The sequence below is a fragment of the Anarhichas minor genome, unplaced genomic scaffold, assembly GCF_050575085.1.
Source record: "Anarhichas minor isolate MPS153535 unplaced genomic scaffold, ASM5057508v1 ptg000003l, whole genome shotgun sequence".
NCBI classification, from domain to species: Eukaryota; Metazoa; Chordata; class Actinopteri; order Perciformes; family Anarhichadidae; genus Anarhichas; species Anarhichas minor.
In genome coordinates, this window is record NW_027466449.1 from 6362190 (window position 1) to 6386004 (window position 23815).

General features: G+C 41.8%; 3 protein-coding genes across 7 annotated transcripts; 2 read left to right on the forward strand and 1 right to left on the reverse strand.

Moving 5' to 3' along the window:
• The first annotated feature begins 1040 nt into the window (after positions 1 to 1040).
• On the forward strand, positions 1041 to 14767 carry sort1b (sortilin 1b). 2 transcript variants are annotated; one of them, XM_076095218.1, is made up of 20 exons: positions 1041 to 1652; positions 3075 to 3134; positions 3370 to 3443; positions 3531 to 3627; positions 3726 to 3887; positions 4229 to 4302; positions 5311 to 5360; positions 5694 to 5821; positions 6376 to 6520; positions 6686 to 6841; positions 7363 to 7469; positions 7628 to 7730; positions 7840 to 8011; positions 8207 to 8397; positions 8523 to 8712; positions 9434 to 9550; positions 10194 to 10302; positions 10430 to 10542; positions 11308 to 11437; positions 12490 to 14767. In XM_076095218.1, exons 1-20 carry the CDS (start codon positions 1383 to 1385, stop codon positions 12502 to 12504), a joined length of 2463 nt encoding a protein of 820 aa, XP_075951333.1. In that variant the 5' UTR covers positions 1041 to 1382; the 3' UTR covers positions 12505 to 14767. The 2 variants fall into 2 exon arrangements, with proteins under 2 accessions (XP_075951333.1, XP_075951334.1); XM_076095219.1 differs by lacking the exon at positions 1041 to 1652 and having other exon boundaries at positions 3130 to 3267.
• On the reverse strand, positions 14569 to 16395 carry ngrn (neugrin, neurite outgrowth associated). The gene is made up of 3 exons (XM_076095224.1): positions 15892 to 16395; positions 15684 to 15794; positions 14569 to 15586 (listed from the first exon to the last, which is right to left on the reverse strand). The coding sequence occupies exons 1-3, from the start codon at positions 16119 to 16121 to the stop codon at positions 15007 to 15009; spliced, it is 921 nt and encodes a 306-aa protein (XP_075951339.1). The 5' UTR covers positions 16122 to 16395; the 3' UTR covers positions 14569 to 15006.
• A 255-nt stretch (positions 16396 to 16650) lies between these two features.
• On the forward strand, positions 16651 to 22355 carry nfyal (nuclear transcription factor Y, alpha, like). Of its 4 annotated transcripts, none has more exons than XM_076095221.1 (9): positions 16651 to 16804; positions 17581 to 17685; positions 18931 to 19077; positions 19274 to 19405; positions 19503 to 19605; positions 19713 to 19882; positions 20530 to 20703; positions 20990 to 21100; positions 21316 to 22355. In XM_076095221.1, exons 2-9 carry the CDS (start codon positions 17605 to 17607, stop codon positions 21379 to 21381), a joined length of 984 nt encoding a protein of 327 aa, XP_075951336.1. In that variant the 5' UTR covers positions 16651 to 16804; positions 17581 to 17604; the 3' UTR covers positions 21382 to 22355. The 4 variants fall into 4 exon arrangements, with proteins under 4 accessions (XP_075951336.1, XP_075951335.1, XP_075951337.1 ...); XM_076095220.1 differs by having other exon boundaries at positions 16652 to 16804; positions 20987 to 21100; XM_076095222.1 differs by having other exon boundaries at positions 16652 to 16804; positions 19713 to 19864; positions 20987 to 21100.
• Positions 22356 to 23815: the final 1460 nt, after the last annotated feature.

Consider the following 23815-nt stretch of genomic DNA (forward strand, 5'->3'; position numbering starts at 1 on the left):
ACAGATTACCTGGCACACTATGGAAACTTAAAACTGCATATTGTTGTGTTAGAATTAGAGTTTGTGGTCTGTATGAATCTGATCAGTCTGGCCCGTGGAGGCTATGGGTACAGGATTTTTTTCCCCCTGCATCACATGACAGTCGTCATGGGTTTGTTATGATCCGCTGTCCCATCACATGCACCAATGTAATCAAGAACATATTCGGACTCACCCATAACCACAAGGTTGTCAGTTCAATTACCGGGTTCTACTGTCGGAGTATGTTGGAGTGTCCTTGCGTTAACACTGAACCCCAAGTTGCTCCCCAGACCCTTTACAGCCCACTGATCCTAAATTCTCAAAATGGATTAAATGCAGAGGTTAAATATCATGTATGTACTTTTATGTGACAAGTGAAACTGAAATAAAGTTTTAGAACAGGGAATTACAGTATTCAAGAAAATGTGTTCGTGTTAATGTCAATTAATTAAGATTTATTGACAACTCATTTTCTCCAGTTGTTTTTGTAATGTAATCTCTTCTCCTCCCAACGTCACACCAGACCAAAATGTTTAATTCCTGACAAAGTGAACTGTGGCACAAGTGTGAAGAAATGCATTTAATTCATGGGACATATTACACATGTTATTGTTGTATTTAGATATTTTTAATGTTTTCAAAAAATTATGTGGCCGGTGGAAACATTAAAATAACTTTTAACATGAGGAGGAACACGTTTTATATCTTCTTTGGCTCTGAGAAAATAAATTGAGAAAACAAAAACCAGACGTATGGCAAAAACACGTTTAACTTTATTTTTTAAACACATTTTAACGTATTTGGCCTATTAATTTGATATTTTGGTCTTTAAATTAGATTGGATGGAGTATTTGTGATAGTATTGCTCAACCTAGCTTGACAGGCTTTGACAGCTAATATGCGACGCCTCCATTTGACACCGCCCTCTCAGAATTAAACCAATCAAAACAGCGGGTAGGTGGAGCAGAACAGAAGATCAGCCAATCACAGCGGCTCTTCTCTGCATAGACCATTGCAGCCCACAGACACAATTTGCCGTTACAGTGTATCATGTTGGCTGAGGAGTTGCAGCGCGAATGAATGGTGTCAAATACTCCGGTTAATTTCGCAAAATTGCGATTTATTTCTGTTTTGATATTTTTTCCGCTGCTGCGCGAGGAAATAATCGGAGCTTTGAGGGCTCTCTGTGTTTTCAAAGCCCGAAATAATCGCTGTCAGTAGGACTACTGTTGTTGATGTCATCCGCGGCAGAGCTCTAGCGATCTTCAATTTGTAGGCAAGACCTGCATAAACAAAGACAGTTTTTTGGGTGTTTTCCCGTCTTTGCTTTGTTTTATTTTCCAGTGACAACAGGAACGAGGATGGGACTTTTGCTGCGCTCTATCCTGCTGTTATCTCTATCCACTTTCACAGCCGGTATAGATTTTCAGCTGGGATCAAAACCCTCCGGACAGGCGTTTTTGAAGCGTTCAAACATTGGAGAGAAAGCTGGGAACATCATAAAGAGATCTCTGCCTGCATGGCTGGTTGCATCACCAAACCACAAGATAAAACGAAGGAGCATTGAGCTGGGCGACAACTGCAAAGCTCTTCAAGGATATGACACCAAGTTAGCAGACAACACCCACCCTGTAAGTTACCAACAGAGGTCCGGTTACTCTTCACACGTCTGACAATGAAATGAGCAGCCTAGACAAGATGCTGCGCAGGTGCTAACCAGGTGCACTTATAGGCCTAATCAGCTATTCTGTGTGCGGAGACACCTGCCTACTGATGGGCTGTTTTCCATTCAACTGTCAGCGATGGAGCCCGAGATACTAGTCAGATACAAGATACATTGCGCTGTAGATTCATTTTTTTCCTGTTGTAGGCTACAACAAAAACACACAATTAAAGAATCAACATGACTGGCGGAGTCCAAGTCTTTACACCTCAAACAGCCATTAAAGATACCACCTTGGCTTTCTGTTGGCTACCAGTTTAGCCCTGCCATGTTTTTTTTCTTTAACATTTGGTGCAGTGAAATACAGTGTAGTGAAACAGTAACGACGCATATTTTCCTCATTCTTTTGCGTAGGCTCCACCAGACTGGTTCTACCTCTCAAATGCTCCAGTAATGCCCATGACCTATATCTCATTCTTCTCAAGGAAGCGGCTGTATTCTGTATTTGAGGATGCCACTTCTCTGTGCCTCGCTGAGAGTGAATCTGTTGACAGGGCAAATTGGCCCAGTGGGATCCGTGTGACTGGCTGTGTGTTAGTTATTTAGTAATAAGCCTAATTAAAAGCTGTGTTTGTGTGGTAGTGAAAGCAGTTAGCATTGGCAGGCAGGAACTCTGTCAGGACACAGAGAGACTTCAGTGTTGTGTTTGGACAGGACAGAAGGCTATATTTGGTCTCCCACATATTTCACTGTTCTAGCACAGGAAGTAAAAGCCTCCAAATGAATGCACTTTATATAATATATATATCTAACGATGCAGTGCAGCTTATTTGCCTAGCTCTTCATTGCCATGTGATCAACTTTGCATTGCAGTCTCTGTATGCTTGGCCCCGGTAATCTAAAGTCGACAGAATTCCTGGAGGCTCAGCTTTGTCATTCCCCTTGAGGTTTCTGTTGCCGGTCCCGTCGGTACTGGAGCTGCAGCATGAGCTACTGAAAGAGACCTGCCCTAAACAGTTTGTGAATGTTCGCATGGTTGGAGAATATTGGTCCACTGAATTGGTTTCAAGAATCAATCATTTTATATCAGGCAGCTGCACTACCCGATAATAAAAATCAAGCTTAATTTACTTGATTTGCACAAAACTAATGTCAAAGTAAAGTCTGATCTCAGGGATTTTTTCGTATTCAGTAGCTGTATTCAGAAGTCTTGTGCCTGCTGGGATTCTTTCCTGGTCTGATGTGGTCGGTTCATCCCTTCTTGCAAACTAGACTCAAAATCCTCACTTAATTTAGTGTCATTCACACAGCTATTTAGACATACTGCTCAATTGGTGCTGTGCTTTTTTACCCTGTTTAATTTCCAATGTGTTTTTACATCTTTTCTCAGTTTACCTTCAATGACCTGAGTGGGTCGGTGTCGCTGGCCTGGGTTGGAGATGGCACAGGGGTGAGTGTTATATTGTAATCTACTTGCACCGAACATGTCTCTCATGCTGTGCTGTTCCTCTGACATGATCGGGACAACCTTGGCTGGACCATTCAGTGAACTGTATGGAAGTGACAGAGTAGTAAAGAACCTGGTAGATCACACTACGAGTTCCCTCACATCAGGTTCTCATCATGCATATTAATAAATGATCCATCCTTCACTTTCCTCAAGCTGAACCTCCTTTTCTCGGCAGATCATCCTGGCTTTGACGACCTTTCAGGTGCCCTTCTTCATGGTAAGGCTTGGGCAGTCTAAACTCTATCGAAGGTAAGTCTCACAACCTCACCTGTTGGAAAAACAACATCATTTGTATTCGTTTTGCATCTAATTTGACTGGAACCATTTGTCTGCCAGTGAGAACTACGGGAAGTCATTCGAGGATGTGACCAGTCTCATCAACAACACCTTCATCAGATCAGAGTTTGGCATTGCAATCGGGAACTCTGGCAAAGTATGTCATGTCCTCATCAATAAATCTAAAGTGTGTCTTCTGTGAAGAGCCTTTAAGGTCTGGTTTCATCAGTCTGAATTTGGGGCTGTGGCTTATAGGTGATCCTGACGGGAGACGTGTCCGGAAGTTATGGGTCTCGTATCTTTGTCTCCGATGACTTTGGAAAGAGTTTCACCCCCCGGGACCTGACCTTCATGCCCCTGACGCAGATCAGTTACAGCCCTGATAATTCCAATGTGCTGCTGGCCCTCAGCAACAGCGTGAGTAGTGAATGTCAAGGAGCTATATTTTTTTTAAGAAAGCAGCCAGTTTGGATTCAAGTTATTCTAAATAAACTTGAAAGCTCAGATTAGTAATTAGTAATAGTACATCTGTCGTTAAAGTAAGAGGGCAAGTGACCTTGTTCATGGCAGGTTGTAAAACCCGAAAGCAAACGCAATCATCTCACTCCCTCATAGCTAGAAAACCCCCGTTGGTCAATCATTTGTTTGCACAGAGTACATTTATGAACATGACTATGTTTTTTATGGGCCGTGTAAACAGTGGTGTTAGTTGAACCAGGAGTTCATAATTTAACAAATCTTTTTTTTTCTGTCCTCAGAATGAACTCTGGCTATCTGAAGATTTTGGCAGCAACTGGAAAAAGATCCACGACATGGTGTGTCTTGTGAAATGGTAAGAAACGACACAAACTGATGATTATTATATAGATTAGCATCTTCGTCAGGTGATCGATGAACAAACAGTGATGTTAATCAATAGCCCCAAGTGACTGTGTCTCAGGGAAATATTTGTGGTCAGTGAGATAAGGGAGGTGTGGAAGATCAGCATTCTTATTTGTTTGACATGCAGCAAAGATTTCAAAACAGGACATTGTATCCTCCTTTACTTTCCCTACAACAACCTAATTATTAAAGGGAGTTGAAGACAGACTGGTGATGAAAGTAATGTTTTTAAACCATGTTTTGACTCCTTCACAGTTATGCTAACTTGCTCTCCCTCACTGAGACTTGTAATAACCTTGAATAACCTGAGGCCAACATGTTTGGAGTTTTTCTCACACGACTTTTATTGTCGCTCCACCGTTGCAAAATAGCCAGTACAACGGCATTGCAGAGCAATCAGTGACTGTTTGACTAGCTCTGGTGTGGCCACGCCCTCGCCACATTCTTGTTGTTTTTAGAGGAACTTCCTGGTATGTGTCACTTAGTAACAGCTCTAGATATCTGTTTAGTCACATTTAAAGCTCCATTTTCAAGGTCTGAGTGAACTGTATGTACAAAATAGTCTTTAATACTTTCCCAAAGATGTTGATCTGAAAAAGCTCCTGGAAAATGTGTCATTCTCAACTGGGGCAGACAACACTCAAAAGACAGTAACTATTTAGGAAGGGCATGGCTTTATGCTGGTGGCATTTGATAAGCCATGTCATGCGACGCTTACTTTCACAATGAAGCAAAACTTCTGGGAATAGATGGAGAATACATAAAGAATCCAGTATGAGAGCTGATTTCTTCCATCCTGATTTGTTGTTTATTGAGATGAAAGCTCACTGAGAGCTGTTACAGCCTTATTAACAGAGCAGTCTATATCTATATGTTGCTTCCATATCCTTGAGTCTGTGGAATCAAATGTGTGTGTCTGCTTATCTGACATTTTTGGTACTTTGCACTCTGATTCTAGGGGAAGAAAAAATACCATCTTCTTTACAGCCAATCACAACGGATCCTGCAGTAAGTGATCCCCTCTTTAAGCAAAACCTTAAATAAAAACTTTGTATGTGCAACTTTTGTGTACATGTACTAAGGAGCAACACATGAAATGTAATGCATTGTAAACATTCTCAAGGCAGTTTCAAAGATAAGCGGCTACATGTTTTTATCGAAACCTCTGTTTATCGGTGATTAACTGGATTTGGATTGGATTATGCATAAAAATTGCAATGACAAATGCTTTAAAGTTTTTTATATTCCTCTTAAATGTTGTATGTAATTATTAGTTAAACTTATACATTTGAATAATTTGGGTGCACTTTCATTTCTAAATTTTCATGTGGTTTTTTTCAGGTGATCGGGGAATGCTGAAACTGAAGAGGTCGACAGACTACGGTAAAAACATCAAGACTGTCGCCGGTAAGATCTACTCCTTCGGCCAGGGTGGACGCTTCCTGTTTGCCTCTGTTATGACAGGCAAGGTCAGTCTACAGTTGGTCCAAATCACCTGCAGATACAGAAACAGGCAAAATATTGTTTGTGTTTAGACATTTGTGTTTGTAAGAAAAAGCTTCAGTCTACTACATTTGAAATAAAGTATGCTGTTGTGAGGGGAGACATATCCGCTGTACCTCCTAGATCATTTTTATGACAGGGCATTTCAAATCAAGCATGAGGAAGATATTTTTGTAGTATTGGTATATTTAGAATAGGTATTCTTCCCATCGCCATGTTTGGTTTAAAAGAGAAGTAATTTGGTAAAATCACCCATGAGTAAATATAATGAAGTATTGTATTTTAAAGGGGAATCAGATGCGGAAATGTTCATAGAAAACAACAACTGACCATATTAACTTCAATGGTCAAAGTCAGATGAATAGTTTGCTAAATGTGCGCTCTATAGCGAGCTCATGTGGATATTGTTACACTCAAAATACATAGCTCTGCCTTTTAGCATGAGGTAATTACTCTCCAAACTGATCTAATAATTTCCTCTTTTCTTTTTTAAAAATCTTTCCTGCCTCTTTCTCTGCAGGGCATGTTGAGAATGATCCATGTGTCAGTGGACCAGGGTGAGACGTGGAACATGGCCCAGCTGCCCCCTGTTGGTCACGAGCAGTTCTACTCCATTCTGTCAGCCAACGATGAAATGGTCTTCATGCATGTGGACGAGCCAGGAGGTAATGTAAAAAAAGTGAATCATATGTCCTTATGGTCATGTAGAGAACTTGCACCATATTAACGCCAATATTTCATTATTCCAAATGACCAGCTCTGAAACCCTGCATCTGAATTTCTTCACCGGTATGTGTGAACTAATTTATGTTTATTTTCTACATTCACAGATACAGGATTCGGCACCATTTATGTATCAGATGACCGGGGCACTGTGTACTCCAAGTCATTGGAGCGCCACCTGTACACCACCACTGGGGGCGATACAGACTTCACTAACGTCACCTCCCTGCGAGGAGTTTTCCTCACCAGTGTCCTGGCAAAAGGTAGCTCTATTCATGTGCCTGTGCTTTGATAAAGGAATAGCAAGCATATGCCTGTACTCAAATTCCCCTCTGAAAAACATACACATATGACTTCTCCATTACATGCCAGAGGGAGGGCGTTAAGTAAATATTTAATTAGATGTTCAGTGTTAGATGTGCTGTCTCTCTGATGTGGCTGGCTGACACTTCACCAGTTAAATATTGACTCCATCACGTCTGCTGCTCACTGTATTTTCTGTTGAACAATCTCCTGTCTTTCACCTTGTATATAACATTTTACCGTCACACAAAACAGCAACAAAACAAGCAGGATTTGTTGCTGGCATTTAGGGGGGCACATCCTAACAAATAACGCAGATTCACACTGAAGAAAACATACCTTTTAATATTATATTCCATTTCTGCCAATAGATCCTCCTAAGTGCTACCCATTAGTCCTTTAAGCTTTATTTGCACACATTGTGTTTGGATAGGGGTATCAGCTAAAGGCTTAGTGTGATGTCCTTATCTTCTTGTTCCAGATAACTCTGTGCAGTCTGTGGTGTCCTTTGATCAGGGAGGGGAATGGGTTCCCCTGAGGAAACCTGCCAACACCAAGTGTGACGCTACAGCCAAAGACCCAGACAAGGTAAAGGGAGAAAAAAAAATAATTTCATAGAAAGCTGATCAGTCTTGATGGAAAATGTGTGCTTTGATTAATTCTTTATCATGTAATTGTTTTGACTTTCACAGTGTTTGTACTATAAACAGTCCGATACCAAATGCTTCTTGTGTTTGCGTCTATAGTGCAGTCTCCACATCCACGCAGCCTACAGTACTGCTAAGAGCCTGAACGTCCCCATGCCGCCTCTGTCTGAACCAAACGCTGTGGGTCTCATCTTAGCTCATGGTAAGTCTTCAGTTTTTTTAGATGAAGTAGAAGTTATTGGAATAAATAAATCAATTATTGGCTAAACTAGACATTTTTGCCATATCACCATTTCTGTGTATCTCACCAGGGAGTGTTGGTGATTCGATGTCAGTGATGAAGCCTGATGTTTATGTGTCTGATGATGGGGGGTACACCTGGATTAAGGCCCTGCTTGGACCCCATCACTACGCTATTCTGGATTCTGGAGGGCTGTTGGTTGCCGTGGAGCACAGCCCCAACCAACCTATCAACACCATCAAGTGAGTTACAGTTAGAGGGAACAGATGAGTTTGTAACACATGGAGTCTGTTTGTTTTTATCTTCATGTGATTTACATATATTCAGATTTTAATTCAAATTGCAAGCTATACAACTTCCTCTCATATGTTATTGCCTTACTTTTAAAGTTTATTTGGATCATGCTAATTTTTGCACATTCGTTGATGTCCTGACAGATTTTCTACTGACGAAGGACAGTGCTGGGGTGTTTACAACTTCACCAAAGACCCCATCTACTTTACTGGGCTGGCATCAGAGCCGGGAGCTCGCTCCATGAATGTCAGTGTCTGGGGCTACAGAGACGCCATCCTCAGCCAGTACTGGATCTCCACCACCATTGACTTCAGGGAGCTTCTCACCAGAGACTGTGAGTGCCATGAGAATGTGTTTGATTCAACAAACGTACTTTAGCACACTTGTGTAAATTTAAAGATAATTTGTCAGTTGTTTGAGGTTATATGTAAACAGAGTCCAAAATATTGACGGTCATAGGTGTGGACAACGATTATGTGCAGTGGTTGGCCCACTCAGATGACATCAGTGACCCCAACGATGGTTGCATGCTGGGCTACAAAGAGAAGTTCCTGCGTCTCAGGAAGGACTCTGTTTGCTGGAACGGACGAGATTACCTGGTTGACACCCAGCCATCCCTGTGTCCGTGCACCCTGGATGACTTCCTGTGGTAAGACTTGAGCTGTGTCCCACATCCACACCTCATACCAATTCTGTACAGTATATTCCACATACCAATAGGTATAGTTTATTATTTTTGCAGTTAGTATACCAAAGAAACTGACATACTTTATAATAACAGGAAGTGATGCTATCAATCAACTTATCGTGCAACGTCAGATGTCATCACACTGTCGTTTTGAAATGTTGCCACAAGTTAAACTTCATAAATAGGAAGCAAATTATCTTTCTTCATTTATTATTTCTAACTGTTTGACCACAATACACATTTATTTTAAATGTTTCCACTGTGAGCAGCTCCATCATTGCCTTTGTACATTGCATTGTGGGAGAAAGGTGTCCGTTTAGCATGCATTCTGTCTAGTATACTTCACTTTTACCTAAACATCCTGTTGAGATAGAAGTGCTGCTAACGGGCTGTAATTGCTTTTATTGGAAGTCAAATTACTGGTGTAAAGGTCTACTTAAGGAAAGCTAAAAGGTTGCTCATTCAAATGTGATTAACTTCCTTATCTGACACTGACACAGCTCATACAGAATGGATGTACTATGAAATATAAAATACAGTAACTTGAGGAAGAGTTCACATTAAACATGCCAAATTGGTATTGAATAGCAGTGTAAAAGTATACTGGAGTAAAAATGAATTGTGACTCGGGATATTTATTCCTCCCTTGCTTACCATCCTGGCATCTTCCGACTCGTTGCAGTGACTTTGGATACTACCGTCAGGAGAACAGCTCGGAGTGTGTGGAGCAGCCGGACCTGAAAGGCAAATTGCTTGAGTTCTGTCTGCAAGGCAAAGAGGAGCAACTGCAGACCAGTGGGTCAGTGAACTCTCTTTAATCATCAATGCTACATGATTCGCTTCAACTTGTCTGTAATTGTCTAATCTGCTCGATCCTTTTTTTTTTTGTTATTGTGGAGTGTATTGCCAAGAGTCTTATCAAAGCAGGGATTTTCAATATAAAGATAATATTAATATTAAAACAGATACTGTGTAAATCTTATTTTGTACAAGGCCATCCCCACTGCCACATTCCATAGTAGAGACAGTGACAGATGATTGCTCTCAGTGATGAGGAAGTAGTTGTCATGCAGAGATCAGTCAGAGGAAGCAGATGAGGATGAGAGTGGTGAGTCTCATGTTTTCAGTGAGGAAGAACAAATGCTGACTGTAAAAGCAAAGGACATTCTTGGTGAATCGTGTTTGCTTCACTGCACACAGACTAACTAATATAAATTGAATAATTGTTGCACAGAAGGTTATGAAAATCCAGTTAAACCATTATGTGCAGTAGGAAGGGTAGGCTGTTGCATTAATACAGCTTAAATTAACAATGAGTGTAATAACAATGAACTGTTTTAGACTGATTTGTATTTGAAAGAGCCAAAACTCAAAAAAAATCCATCAGTTACAGTTGCAAACCTCCAACTAACTATCACAAACTCTTGATGTTTGGTCCACAGCTATAGGAAAATCCCTGGAGATAAATGTGAGGGAGGAAAGAGTCCTGAGCGTAAAGAGATCGACCTCAGCAAGAGGTGTGTGAGTGACCTGGTGTCCCCTGAACTTCTGGTCAGTACTCCTGCCCACTTCTGGAAAATGTCATGACTATAGATTCATTCATGCTGTGTGTTTGCCTACAGTATGTTCCTGCACCACCACTTTAACCCACTCTTGTTGTCTGCTGTTATTTTTACAGATAGACAGTCGCTCCTCCAAGTCTGTAGCCATTGTGATAACAGTCATCGTCATCATGCTGCTGAGCGTTGCAGCAGGAGTTGTCTTCGTCAAGAAATATGTCTGTGGTGGCAGGTCCGTGTTTCTTTCCACACATGTGTATAGTCTAGAACAGGGGTCGGGAACCTTTTTGACTCAGAGAGCCATGAAAGCAAAATATTTGGAAATTTATTTCAGTGAGAGCCATATAATATATTTTAAGACTGAATTCAACTAAATGTGAGTACAATAAGCCTCTGAATTTATTGTTTTAAATAATGTTGTTGTAATACTCACAATTAATGCGACTTCTGCCGCTTTACATTCGACCGTTTCATCGATGCAATTTTGTCATTGCAAATTAAGCACACCGCAGAACCTGCTCTCTCCACAAAGGCAAATTCTTCAGTCCATTCGTCCTGAAATGTACGATACTCCTCATCCTTTTTTCTTTTCGCCATCTTCTTCGTCGAAGGGTTAGCTTTGAGCTAACGACCGAGAACACTGAGTCAAAAGGGGGCGTTTACCTGTTTACCCAGCAACGGCCAACGTCAGCTATTATCATCCAATAAAAATAATGGACAATTGCTCCTGCAGCCAACTGCAGCCCTGAACAGGACATGAGCAGTGGAAAATCGATGGATGGATTAAAACAAGTGATAATATTTTATGTTTTATCTGAAAAGCCGAAATCTGCGAGCCAGATGCAATCATCAAAAGAGCCACACCTGGCTCGCGAGCCATAGGTTCCCGACCCCTGGTCTAGAACAACACCAAAACCTGTCCAGGATAGCAAAGTGTATTTTTGCAATTGAGTCATGATTTTAGGTGACCTGATAATATTTTGAATGTGCCCTACAGGTTCTTGGTTCACAGGTACTCGGTGCTGCAGCAGCATGTCGAGGACAATGCTGTTGATGGGATTGACGACCCGCTGGAGACCAACCACACTCAAAATGGCAAGATAGAGTTTCACGACGACTCAGATGAGGTACAGTGGACACCGTTTCCTCCCTCATACACGGGCTAAGATAGAAACACGGGTACCAAGTTTTTCCTCCAAGACTGGGCCATTGTTTTGCAAAGGAACCGACGGCATATGTTTCCTATCTTTAAAGCTTGCTACTTGCTTGATGTCATGTAGAAATGCAGATAACTTAAGTAGTTACATAGAAACAGAGAAAACAACCAAACCAGACCAAAAATAATCCTCAACACACCTTAATGCTGAAGATAAATGACTTTAATCAATGTTGTCAAGAACACCAGAGAGTAAGTGCTACTGTTAAATCATCCCTAACGGTGGTTTTGTTTGGGTTTATTGATGTAGGAAGAAAACCTGTGCATGTCATGAGCCTCATTTTCACTTTATTAAACATTAAGGACCCTGGTGATGAAGCCATGATGTCCCATTGTGCATTCCTCCTGTCCAGACCCACCACCTGCTGTGACAGCTCAACTTGTCTTATATAAGTAGTGGAGGTGTAGAAGGAAACAGAGCAACATAATAGTCCACAATGATGACGAGATAATGGATGTTGTTCATTCTTGCAATGTGACCAAACTCTTTAGGTGCTCTCTGGTGGACAAACTGTAATGACACAGTTACTAAATGACCTCAAACTTTGGCATTTCTGAACTGAAATTTTTATTGTCAGCCGACATTTACACCGATATCAAAATATCTGTGATCAGCCATCATTAGCCGATACATCGTCCGGGACAATCGGTCGCATTCAAGACTGTTGAAAAGGGACAATTGTGCTTTTCTCTGTCTACCCACTGCTTGTCACATCATTTTCTTAGAGGTGAAGCTTTAATACAACAGTAATCGGTCCAAGAGTAAGTCAGAGTGTTATAGCTCAAAGCATGGTTTTTAAGTTGTTGCTACAAAGCCACTACATTAACGTAAATGTCCCTGCAACCAGGCTACCTGAGTAACTCAGTGAGGTGCATGTGTAAACATAACCATAATGGTTTCTTGTTTGCTCACCTGTGTTGGTTCTGGCTTCATTGGTATGCTGTTTTCTTGTCTTTACACAGGACCTGCTTGAATAGCAGGCACAACCTGTCATGCAACTGAGCAACAGCTTTCCAGTTCTCCCCGAGGCCGGCCGCTGCTCCTGTCACTCTTTTGTCTCTAGCTACTTCTTCCTTTCACTTTCTAGTGTGAACGTGGGCCTCAGCTACCAGACGAAGAGTCTGCGGCACTCTGCTGTCATCTATGAAGTATAATGAATGTACGGAGGCTTCCTGGGACTAATGCCACAGTTGAGGAGGGAGGTGTTGTAGTGTTTGTGCTTCAGTTATTGATTCTGTTTGACTCTCCCAAGTTATTTATTTTAGGGAACAAAGAATTTGTGCAGCAATGTGAACTGCTGACAGAGCCAGAGTAATGGGTTCTGAAGCAAAGCTAATTAAATAAATCCACCACCATTGCATTACGGGTCGTGCCTCTCCCATCACCTGGGACCGCTCCTGGAAATACTTCTCACTTCTGTCGGAGATCTGTGTCCTTTTTCTCATGCAATTGTACATAAACCTGTTTTTCTTTGCCATTTTTTTGACGTGGTATGAATTTGGTAGGTGTAAAAAAAAGGTTGCTGTTGGTTAATAACTCTCCCAAAACCATTTGAGTCTTAATCCCTACTTTTAACAAAGTAGCTGTTTGTCAAGAAGTGTACCTCATACGGCCCAGACTATGTAAATGTGAGGTTTTCAGCTTCTTCCTCTCTGGGCACTGACTTGTGAAATCCCCTGTTGTAGTCTGTATTTGGAATACAAGCCAGCGTACATTTACTCCATGGCATTTAGACCCACGGTTGAAGTAATAAGACATACGTGGAAATGTCCCTTTGCATTCGTTTTGATAGCAATAATAATGTTTAGATTCAGTAAATTGTCCATGCAAGTTAAATAATCCTCATGGCACGTTTGGTGAATGGAGATGTCATTGTGTGAAACACGTTACACATCAATGTATAGGGGGGCAAAGTGTGTCTGTTTCAAGACAGGATTTGTTCAAAAATGTATGTCTGCAGTTGTAACTGCCCAAAGCACAAGGTCCTTTGTATGCCTAGAGTTTGTAGTTTTAACATTTTTCCTAAATGTGACCTAATGATTAACGTGACAAGACTGTAATAATCACTGTAGTCATATACAAGTCGTGTTTATAATCATTTGAGCAGTTTTTGTACTAACGAACTTTTGAACTTGTTTTAACAAAGTGTGGTTCGAAGATGTTCAGAAATGACAGAAATAATTATAGTTTGATAGTAAATATCTGCAGATATTTTTTACATCAGATTCAGATAACTGAATACATCAATGTGATTTGGCGACAGAAGCATAGGAGCATAAAGAAAAGAAAAGTCAATCATGTAAATGTTGTATAGCATAATTAAAAGTGTAGTCGCCTTTTAGAGTTAACAGACGTGGTTGTTGGGACTGTTTTTAATTGGTATTTGCATCTGAGGTGGAGCAAATTCACACAAAAAACAGGGTTGTTAAAAAAAGTTTCATTTCAAAGTGAACTGCTGTTTTTTCTTCTTTTAATCATCCCGATACTGCTGCCATTTTAAAGCTCAACAGATCTGTCTTGTCTATCACGCAAAGTCTTAGTTATTTTTCTTTCTTTCAAACATTTGTTGCACAATTATTTGTCTGTCTTGTGTTAAATACGTTGCTCTCATGCAGGTTTTATTTATTTGCGACTTGCAGATTCAGAGTGCAGTAAATTGGATGTGGTTATACAAGTGCCTGTTGTGAGGATATGATGCGAGGCTCTCCCGATGCGTGGCCAGCATCCCTTTACTATTTATATCAACTAATGTGTAACCAGTTCCATCCAGTATGTCAGTGACACCCTGAAGTTGCACTTGTTGCCTAAATTGAATCCTTGAGCAGTGACGTACATGTGTGTTTCATACGAGCTCTCATTAAACTGCATGTTGACTCTATTTAAATCCACAGAGCTTTGTAAAGGAAAACAGCCCACAATAACCTGGTTATTCTCTCTTTCATGTCTTGGTATGATACATAATTGAAATTTGGACGAGATTAAAAACAGAGTGGATACAGGGTTATTATGTAGCTGCTATACACTGCGAGACACTTGGCAAGTTATTGTATAATAGTTTATTGCATTAAGTGAAAGTATCACATTTTTCTTACCGTTTAAAACTGCTGTATAAATTAATAAGTCATTGTGATGGTTCTGTAAATATACAAGGTTACACCTTTGTATCTGCTTTGTTTCTCTCTTCTGTATATTTGAGGCAATTTTCTTTGGGTTTGCCCAATAAATTCATAAATTCCTCTATTTTTGTCACCCGGCTCTTATTTTACAGCAACATAAAACTGTTTACAAAGGGATCCGTTACCAAAACACATTCTGGTTGTCAGATGAAATATCCTCAAATTACAACTGTAGTTTCATCAGAGTTGAACAAATGCATTGAAAATTGTTTTATTTTGCTTTGTTTAGAAGGTCACTGAGCAGATACATAATTGTCATAATGCCAACCTGAACATCACACATGGTCAGTCAACAGGAAGTCCTCAGATTCTATACAAAAGGTTGCCCTCTCCATCAAAGAATTCGTTGCCAACTTGCACCACAGGGTAAGGCTTTTCCATAAACTCTTCAAGTTCTTTGTCTGTCAACAGCTGTCCATCCCAGCTCTCCTCGTCCCCTTTGTCGTCTTTTGAAGGATTTGTGTTAGACGCGCCGTCCTCTTCTTCCGATCTTGTCCCAGCGACGTCTTTACTACCAGCTCTGAACTGGGTGGCCTGCAGAGTAGCAGGGGCGGGAATCTTTGCCAGGGATCCTGTACCGTCACCTCGAAGCATCACAGTCTGCTCAGCCACAGGCACCACTGCACGTTCTCTACTTCCAGCTGGGAGTGCAGCTGATGTGTGGTGTCCAGGCAGCTTCAGCCTATTCTGCTCTGTCCCAGCACCCGAAGGCAGCGCCGGCTGCCCGAGACCAGACATTACTTTGGCATCCTGCTTTATTTTTCTATCAGGAGCGGGGACGTGGTTGCTCCTGAGGACTCTCAGGATGACATCAGGGGTGACAGAGTAGCCCTCAGCCAGGCGCTGTACTGTCCACTCATCTGGTTGCTCTCGCTTCAGATATCTACAAATTGAGTAAATTGTTAATCCTCATTCATGCAATTACATTGAAGACAAAAAAAGCTATGTCTATGTTGAACTGAGATAACAAAGCACCTCACCTGATCTGCTCAATGGCATCCCACGTTAGCTTCCTCTGTGGAGCTCCTGGTGGAGTCATCTGCCTTCTCAGTATATGATACTTTAAAGTCCTCTGCCCCTTTCTCTCCTCACTGAAAAACAGGGGAGCGGTAGTTTAAAATGACAAGCAGCACACACAAAACACTGCACATTAAGTTACTTCTATACTAGAATAATGGTTTATCTTACTCAACCACGGCCTGTAGCTTGTCTTCTACATCCTCCAGTTCATCATCAACAGACATGTCATCGCCGTGAGCTCTGTTTGATGCTCTGTCTCTGTGCACAGGGCTCGGTCCCATCCTTGCCCTGCTGGCTCCTCTGCTCGCCGATCGACAGCTGTTGATAGAAACTGAGGGCGTCGCGCACAGAGCGCCAAGCCTGGAGAGGAGTGAGAGGACCTGCAGAGGTCGGGCCATGTTCACACTGTGTTCGCCTGTCCCACTTTTGAGCCAATAGCCTAGGCTAGTTGTGCCCAAAGAGGAGACTCAAAACAGTCAGACACAAGTTCACGGACATTGACGCACTTCAAAGGACGTCAAAGGGCCCCACTGACAGACTTCGTTCAAACCGAAACACGTCCCCTGCTTGTTTGTGCTGACTAGAGTATGTCAATGTCCATGCAGTTATCACAGAGAAGTACCCTTCACCAAAACTAGATACCTCCGAAACTCGTGGACGTACTTCCGCAAACATCCCTCTCACAACACAACCACGGTGCGGTACTGCCCACTACCGGAAAGGAGGTGCAGTTATTAGCTGGACCTGAACTAAACGAAGAGGTTCTCTTGTAAAAACAAAACGAATCTCAACACCATCCATTACACGATTTAACAGGTACGTGTGCCATTTCAATTCCAAACTACACGATGAGGAAATAATATAACACAAGGGGAGCTGTCAAAGAAAACAGAAAATATCAAAATGGCAACATCTGCCGGTCGCCCCGGGCTCTGCACCCGTGTTCGTGTGTCACGCAGCTGCGCACCTCCTCCCATGCGCCGTTGTCTCATTTGCGCCATTTTGTCCGCTCACTTTGTTGATTGGGCTTTAGCGAGCTGTACCAGAGCCAATCAGAGGGAAACCGGACAGCGAAGAGACGGTAAGGGAGACCCGATTGAAGCCATTGGTAGTTGTCAGCACGGATTGGTTTGCCGTGAACCAACCAAATTACTAACCCAGCTAAATGCAAAAAAAATCGAATGGCAGTTTGATTTTGACCGCTGCGTCCCTGGGCTGCAAATAACATGTTGTTCTCAACGTTGGCTCCTGGAAACATGATCTCTGGTGGTCGACCAGCCTTAAGCTAACGTTAGCTCAAATATAGACCGCCAGACAAAGGGATGGGTGTTAACGCCTATGTCCTCCCATCAGTAAACGTTGCCTAGCACATTATCACCAGCTAACGTTGTAATAACAGACCAACCTAAAGACAGACGTTAGCTATCAATCTGTTAACTAGCCTCCCGTCTGTGCTTTCTAACGTTTACCACGCGCTGTACGTAGCTAACTGACGCTAGCCTTATTAGCTACAACGGCAATATCCTGTGAGCAAAACACCCAGTTAAAGCAACCCAGTGTGTGGTTCTTGTATCACCGCCACATACCATTTCACATTACGGACATACCATTTGATATATTGATGGCACACGTTGGTTAGCGTGATGAGTTGAAATGGAAAAAGGCCGTACTTAAATATCGTTCATACCAAACGTTATAAAAACAACGAGTTGGCTGCAGTAACGTTAGAGATCGGTTGAAAATACCTTGGTTTTTTTTCTGGACGATCAAGAAGGTTATATGTTACATATGTTGCATTACTAAGAATCATACATCTAATGTCAGCTAATACTGTATGTGTCTTTATTTTATTTCTAGAGACGGTTGTGACAATAACAAGCCATGGAGCAGTACACCACTGCCACCACTACTACTGGGGAGCAGATCGTTGTGCAGACATCCAATGGACAGATCCAACAGCAGGTGAGCACGGGATTTACTCTCATTAATGTTGGTTTGATGAAGATGTCTGTCTTACCACTAACAATGTAACACTCTGCTATGAGATCACAGGTAACAGGTACCCATAATTAAAGTGTTCCAGTGGATTCCAGATCAACCCCCCCCCCCACCCCCCGTTAATTACTTGTCTGAGACTGTATTATCCTGCATTACCTTTAGACACAGGGCACAGTGACTGCTGTGCAGCTGCAAACAGAGGCGCCAGTGGTGACGGCCTCAGGCCAGCAGGTGCAGACACTCCAGGTAGTGGTGTCACCGCCGCCGCCCAGCGTCAGAGTCATGACAGTGTTACGGCCTACGGGATTGCATGCCATACAACCAGGGCTGTTTTTCATGACCCGTCTATGTGCTGTTTGGTTCATCCTCCCTCCCCGGCATGCCTGACAGCTGCCTGAACTGCATGTTCCTCAGCACAGTGTGTTGTTCGGGTTCCCGCTTGTGCTCTCATGACTACTGTTTGCCTGAGTTGTGTTTTGTCTCTTGGCAAGTTCGACGTTCTTCCCAATGAGAACGGAAGTTACATGTGAAACATGAGTCAAATGGATGTGTTTTGCTGTTAGCTGAAGAACCAGTACTGAACAGCAAGGATCCATTTTCATTATTGGCTGTCACCTCTCATCATCTAGCTATGTTTTTCTATTGTCTAGTTGCTAAATGGCAGTGGATTGCTTCATTTTCCCCTATGGCACAACTGCTGCCACAAGCTTTCAGTTGTCCATTGTGGTCTCTCGCTTAATTGATGGATGCCAATTGCACAATTTGTACTTGTCAAGTTGCATAGTGAATGCAAATTAATGGGATGGCAACATCTTTCCAAATCATGTACCTTTTAAGCAAATCAAGTTTTTAAAAATAACTTCATAACCTGTTGGTTCAGTAGCAGTATCCTACTTTGTATAAATACAAAACCGTTGAATAAAGAGGTTTTGTATTTTGCAATTGTAGCCCATCTTAATGACAAAACAATCTTATAGAATATACTGTACATAAGCTAGTTTGGATTTACTATGGAACCAGATAGTTTCATGTTTGTATCCCAAAACAGAAATGACAGCAAATCATCATATTTCATCCATGATGTGGTATCCTGGATGTTCCTGATTTTACATCGTATGCTTTTGATTTTTGAGTCACACATAGGAGATATTGAGGCAACAAACACGGGCGGGCAGTGGTGCTGTAACAGCTTTCTGTATCTCTCTGTAGGTCCAGGGACAGCCTCTGATGGTCCAGGTGAGCGGTGGGCAGCTCATCACATCATCAGGGCAACCCATAATGGTGCAGGCCATGTCGGGGGGTCAGGGTCAAACCATAATGCAGGTCCCTGTATCTGGAGCTCAGGGATTACAGCAGGTAACAGATGACGCTCAGTTACCAGATTACGTTCTGTATTCACATTGACCCACATTATCTTGTTAAAGGACATGTGTTCTCTGTGTAATGCTATTGGCAGATGTGAAAGCTTGGTGTAATATTTTAGTATGAGAAGCACATTGTGATTGGGCTAGGATGTTCCTGAATCTATGGGTGGTACTTTGTCCATGTGTAGATCCAGCTGGTGCAGCCTGGTCAGATCCAGCTGCAGGGCGGACAGACTCTCCAGCTGCAGGGCCAGCAGGGTCAGCCCCAGCAGATCATCATCCAGCAGCCCCAGACGGCCATCACCGCTGGACAGAACCAGGTGTTACACTCTGACCAGTTGAATGGCAAATCCATTTAATCAAATAAGTATTAAGATGATTATTGAGTGTCTTCTCTTCTTACTTGTGGTCCCACAGGGACAGCAGATCAGTGTCCAGGGCCAACAGGTGGCACAGACGGCTGACGGACAGACCATTGTCTACCAGCCGGTCAATGCAGATGGCACCGTCCTGCAGCAGGGTAAACTCTGATTTCTCCTACCTTTTCTGTTTGCCTTCTGCTTTGTAGACTTTCTAAAGAGGAGCACTGCTGAGGTGTCAACAACTTTGATCGTAATCTGTTTCCAGGAATGATCACAATTCCAGCTTCCAGCTTGGCAGGTGCCCAGATTGTACAGGCAGGGGGTGCCAACACCAACACTACTAACAGCGGCCAAGGCACTGTGACCGTCACCCTGCCCGTCTCTGGTAACATGGTCAATGCAGGTGGAATGGTCATGGTAAGACCCTGTGCAGAGGTATCCAGCATCTTATTACCTTTTTTTGATCTAGACTCACACAGGGTGGTGGAGGTCCCCTTTTAAGAGCACCAAATACAGTTTTTAAATTTATAATTTTTGTAACAATCATAACTGCCTTTCTCTACCCATTGTGAAAATGTGGTGTGGTAATGTATTTATATTGTTTTAGTAGAAGCATATTGTGTTGATGTGATAAATTATTTATTTGGTGACACATAATCATTTTTCTAAAGTGGTATATTTGATGGAAAAGCTGTCAAAATATTTTGAATTTTTTTTTTTTTTTTGTTTTTTGAATGCAGTGAATATTACTCTGTTTATTTAACACCCACTGTCGTCCCACATAGGTATTTTCACTCTTCTTAGGACTGTATGGGCGTTTACAGACTATGGTTGATTGACATCTCCCTCACCTCTACTGCACTTGTTAGGGCAGGACAACTTTTTTTCAGGGCACCTTTGAGTGCTTTACTCATGCAATCCCCAGCATAACTCCACCCAGTATCAGCCTGTAGAGAAGTCTATTCAGCACCTGTATTTGCACAGTAACTACTTGTTTATGTCCGCATGCTGCTATACACTCGTGCTTTCCATGCCAGAGGCTTTAAACACGGTGTCCCTGTTTGTGTCTCTCCCTCTATCAGATGGTGCCTGGAGGTGGTGCAGTTCCCACAATGCAGCGAATTCCCCTGCCAGGGGCTGAGATGCTCGAGGAGGAACCTCTGTACGTCAACGCCAAACAGTACCACCGCATCTTGAAGCGAAGACAGGCTCGTGCCAAGCTCGAGGCTGAGGGCAAGATCCCCAAGGAAAGGAGGGTAAGACACATTGGTTTACAACACACACACACAGGCACATTGAAGCTTCTTCTTCCTCACTACCTGCTAAATGCAAGTGCACATGATTTGTCTATCTATCATTTCATACTGGGCTGTATATCATCTTGGGCTGTGATGGAGTATGTCTAGTGGTATTTAGCCATGTAATCTCAGAGAAGGACAAGAGGAAAGTGCGAAAATGTGTTTTTCAACCGGTACTGGTACAGAGGTCGCGCAAAGTGTTCAGTGTTAAAATACTAATGCTCCTGTACTTACTCCTTAGCAGAAATACCTTCACGAGTCTCGCCACCGTCACGCTATGCAGCGCAAGCGAGGAGATGGAGGACGTTTCTTTTCACCTAAAGACAAGGAGGAAATGGCTTTGGCCCTGGCACAGGTAATAAAATAATATACTGACTCAAGCTAATATAATAAATATGTTATACATTGTCAACTAAGCACTTAAAACTTACTTTGAAGGGTTTTTGAAATTGTGTATGGAATTATGTGTTACTGTGTTTGAATAGGAGATATCTCATTTTGTAAAGATCTCTTCATGATGTATTATGGTGACCTCATTGATAATTTCTCCTCCTCCTCCTCCTCCTCCAGCAACAGCAGGAGGTAGCCCAGGCAGCAGCAGATGAGACCGTGGCTCAGATGATCCGAGTCTCATAGCACTGTCGCCAACATCATCTCTTCTGTCTGTGAACTCTGCCTGAGGCTCTTCATCCCATCTCACCTGATCTGCCGCACCATCTGCTCCCACGTCTACTCCCTCCTGCCACGCCGTCTTACACCAAATCACAGCACCGCCGCTGGGTTTCGTCTGTTATCGCTCCAGTCCGACACCGGTCTTCCAGGGAGCTGACCATGTGGCTGCTAAGACTGTTGACGGTTTTGGTCTTCTTCTCTGAAACGGAGGATGCTTCCACCCTCAGCTTATCTGGTCGAGCGTTAACGACCAGCTCTTTTTTTTTTTTTTTTTTTTTTTTTTTTTTTAAAGGATTTGTTTAGACAATTATGATGCATGAAGTTATAGGTAACCAGGGCAAGTCCCTCAGAGCAAACAACAGCTGATGTCACACCCTGGTCTGTAAAAAGAGATTTTGTCACCAGTGGATGCTTTAAATATTTTTTGTAAATGGTACATTTGTTTTCAGAGACACTCGTTAATAAGCATTGGTGTCTTGTATCTATTATGTGATAGCCTTTATTTTGACTTTTCATTTTTTAAACCCACGTACTGTGGGAGATGGACTCCGCATCATAAGTCCAACCTGTGTCCACTGAGCAAAAACTGAAATGTGATACTAATGTGAAGATAATGTACAGACATTCTTCTCTTCCCCAGTGTGTAACGGATGTACTTACTAATTTGCCCCATTTTGTGGATGCATTTTATACAATTTCGTGGTTAGACAGTGTTTGTAGGAAAACAGTGACTTGGTGTTTAATCACATTACACATTCTATCCATGTAGTTACCTCTTCATCAGTCAGTCCACCTATGTGTTTCGTTTTTTTCATTGTAGATAATAGATTTTTTTTGTTTTACCTGTCAGATGCAGCAATGCAATGTTTTGGGTTTTTTTTATAATGGAAAAAAGGTTGGACATTCTTGAAACCTGTCAATTAAATTTTATTAAGTGACTCGAGGCTGTTTGTGGTAACTTCTTCACTCCCATTTTTGGTTAGTTTAGTGAATCATTCATTTAGATGTCCCATCCATTGGCTTTCTATCAATACTTTATGGTAGCTGCTGTTGTATACTTTATATGCTTTTTGGTAGTTTTATCAATACAAATGTAGCATATTTTCTAAATGCATCATGTAATTTGTATATAAAATATGAATGCAAAGTATTTAGCAAGAATTACATTATTTAACTTTGAAATAAAATGTGATAGAAGTATGAAATAGCATAAAATTAAAATGTCAAAGTGCAAGAACTTCAAAATATTTATAAAGTAAAGTACTCATCTGTTTTACATTATTATTATATCCAAGTAAATGACCCTGAGCAAATTATAATTAAGACTAATTCAATTCTAAAACTTTGTGTTTACACATTTGAATAAATTAGTTCAACGGAACGTAATTTATTTATTTAAATTGATGTATTTTCGATATGGGACTAACATGTCACGTTCTTCTCCCTTTGTTACACCTCCTAAGTCAAAGGGTCAAACACTGTCCGAGCAGGCTCTGCCAATCAGACGCCGTAGATTACAGACGTTGGTACCACAGTCTGCCAATCACAGCGAAGGGGGAGGGGAATGTACTCAGCCTCCGATGACGCTGAAGGGCCATTGAGATGCTGCTTCTATTGAAACAGAACATCTAGCTTAGACCTGCTTTGACTCTCAAGTAGTGACCCGGTAGTAACAAGTGAGTGTAACCAAAACCAGCGCTACTCTTCAATTAATGTGAGAAAAACAGCCTCATCCGTTTGCTTCTCCGTGTTCCTCTGCACCGGCTCTGACTGGATGAACACCGCCTAACGTTACCGCAGTGACCTCAGCAGACACTTAGATCTCCGTGGTCAACTCGGCAGACACTTGAATTTTAGTGCACCTATATGCTGAAATTCACGGTAAACGCATTCAAACGGAACACCGGGAGAGAGCGAAGGACTGAATTATATTTACATTAAGTATAAAACATGTTACCTGCATCTCGTGAGTTAAAGGGAAAATACAACTGAATTGTGGATGAAGTGTCTTTATTCTTTGATTTGAGGGTTGCTGGAAAGATAATTAAATGACTAATATCTGACTGACTGATATGTATGTGTTCAGGACATTTCTGACCACATCCAAACAAAAATCAAACATGTTAACTGTACCAATTAAGAATTAAGAGCAACCCTCAAATCAAAGAATAAAGACACAATTTTGTTGTATTTTCCATTTAACTCACGAGAAGCAGTTAACATGTTTTATACTTAATGTTAATATAATTAATTTTATCTTATTTCCACCTAATGCAATTTGTATATACGTTTATATAACAAACTATTTTGGAAACCGGATGTTGTCTGACGTTAATCGCTCCCATTTATTTGACATCTTATTTTGAAAACCGGATGTTGTCTCACGTTAATCTTTCCG

Coding starts and splice junctions, on each gene's coding strand:
- sort1b (XM_076095218.1), top strand. CDS start 1,383: ATGGGACTTTTGCTGCGCTCTATCCTGCTGTTATCTCTATCCACTTTC. Junction 5,822..6,375: donor CCTCTGTTATGACAGGCAAG/GTCAGTCTACAG, acceptor CTTTCTCTGCAG/GGCATGTTGAGAATGATCCA. Junction 10,543..11,307: donor AAATATGTCTGTGGTGGCAG/GTCCGTGTTTCT, acceptor TGTGCCCTACAG/GTTCTTGGTTCACAGGTACT.
- ngrn (XM_076095224.1), bottom strand. CDS start 16,121: ATGGCCCGACCTCTGCAGGTCCTCTCACTCCTCTCCAGGCTTGGCGCT. Junction 15,795..15,891: donor AAGCTACAGGCCGTGGTTGA/GTAAGATAAACC, acceptor CCTGTTTTTCAG/TGAGGAGAGAAAGGGGCAGA. Junction 15,587..15,683: donor GATGCCATTGAGCAGATCAG/GTGAGGTGCTTT, acceptor CTCAATTTGTAG/ATATCTGAAGCGAGAGCAAC.
- nfyal (XM_076095220.1), top strand. CDS start 17,605: ATGGAGCAGTACACCACTGCCACCACTACTACTGGGGAGCAGATCGTT. Junction 17,686..18,930: donor ATGGACAGATCCAACAGCAG/GTGAGCACGGGA, acceptor ATCTCTCTGTAG/GTCCAGGGACAGCCTCTGAT. Junction 19,078..19,273: donor GAGCTCAGGGATTACAGCAG/GTAACAGATGAC, acceptor GTCCATGTGTAG/ATCCAGCTGGTGCAGCCTGG.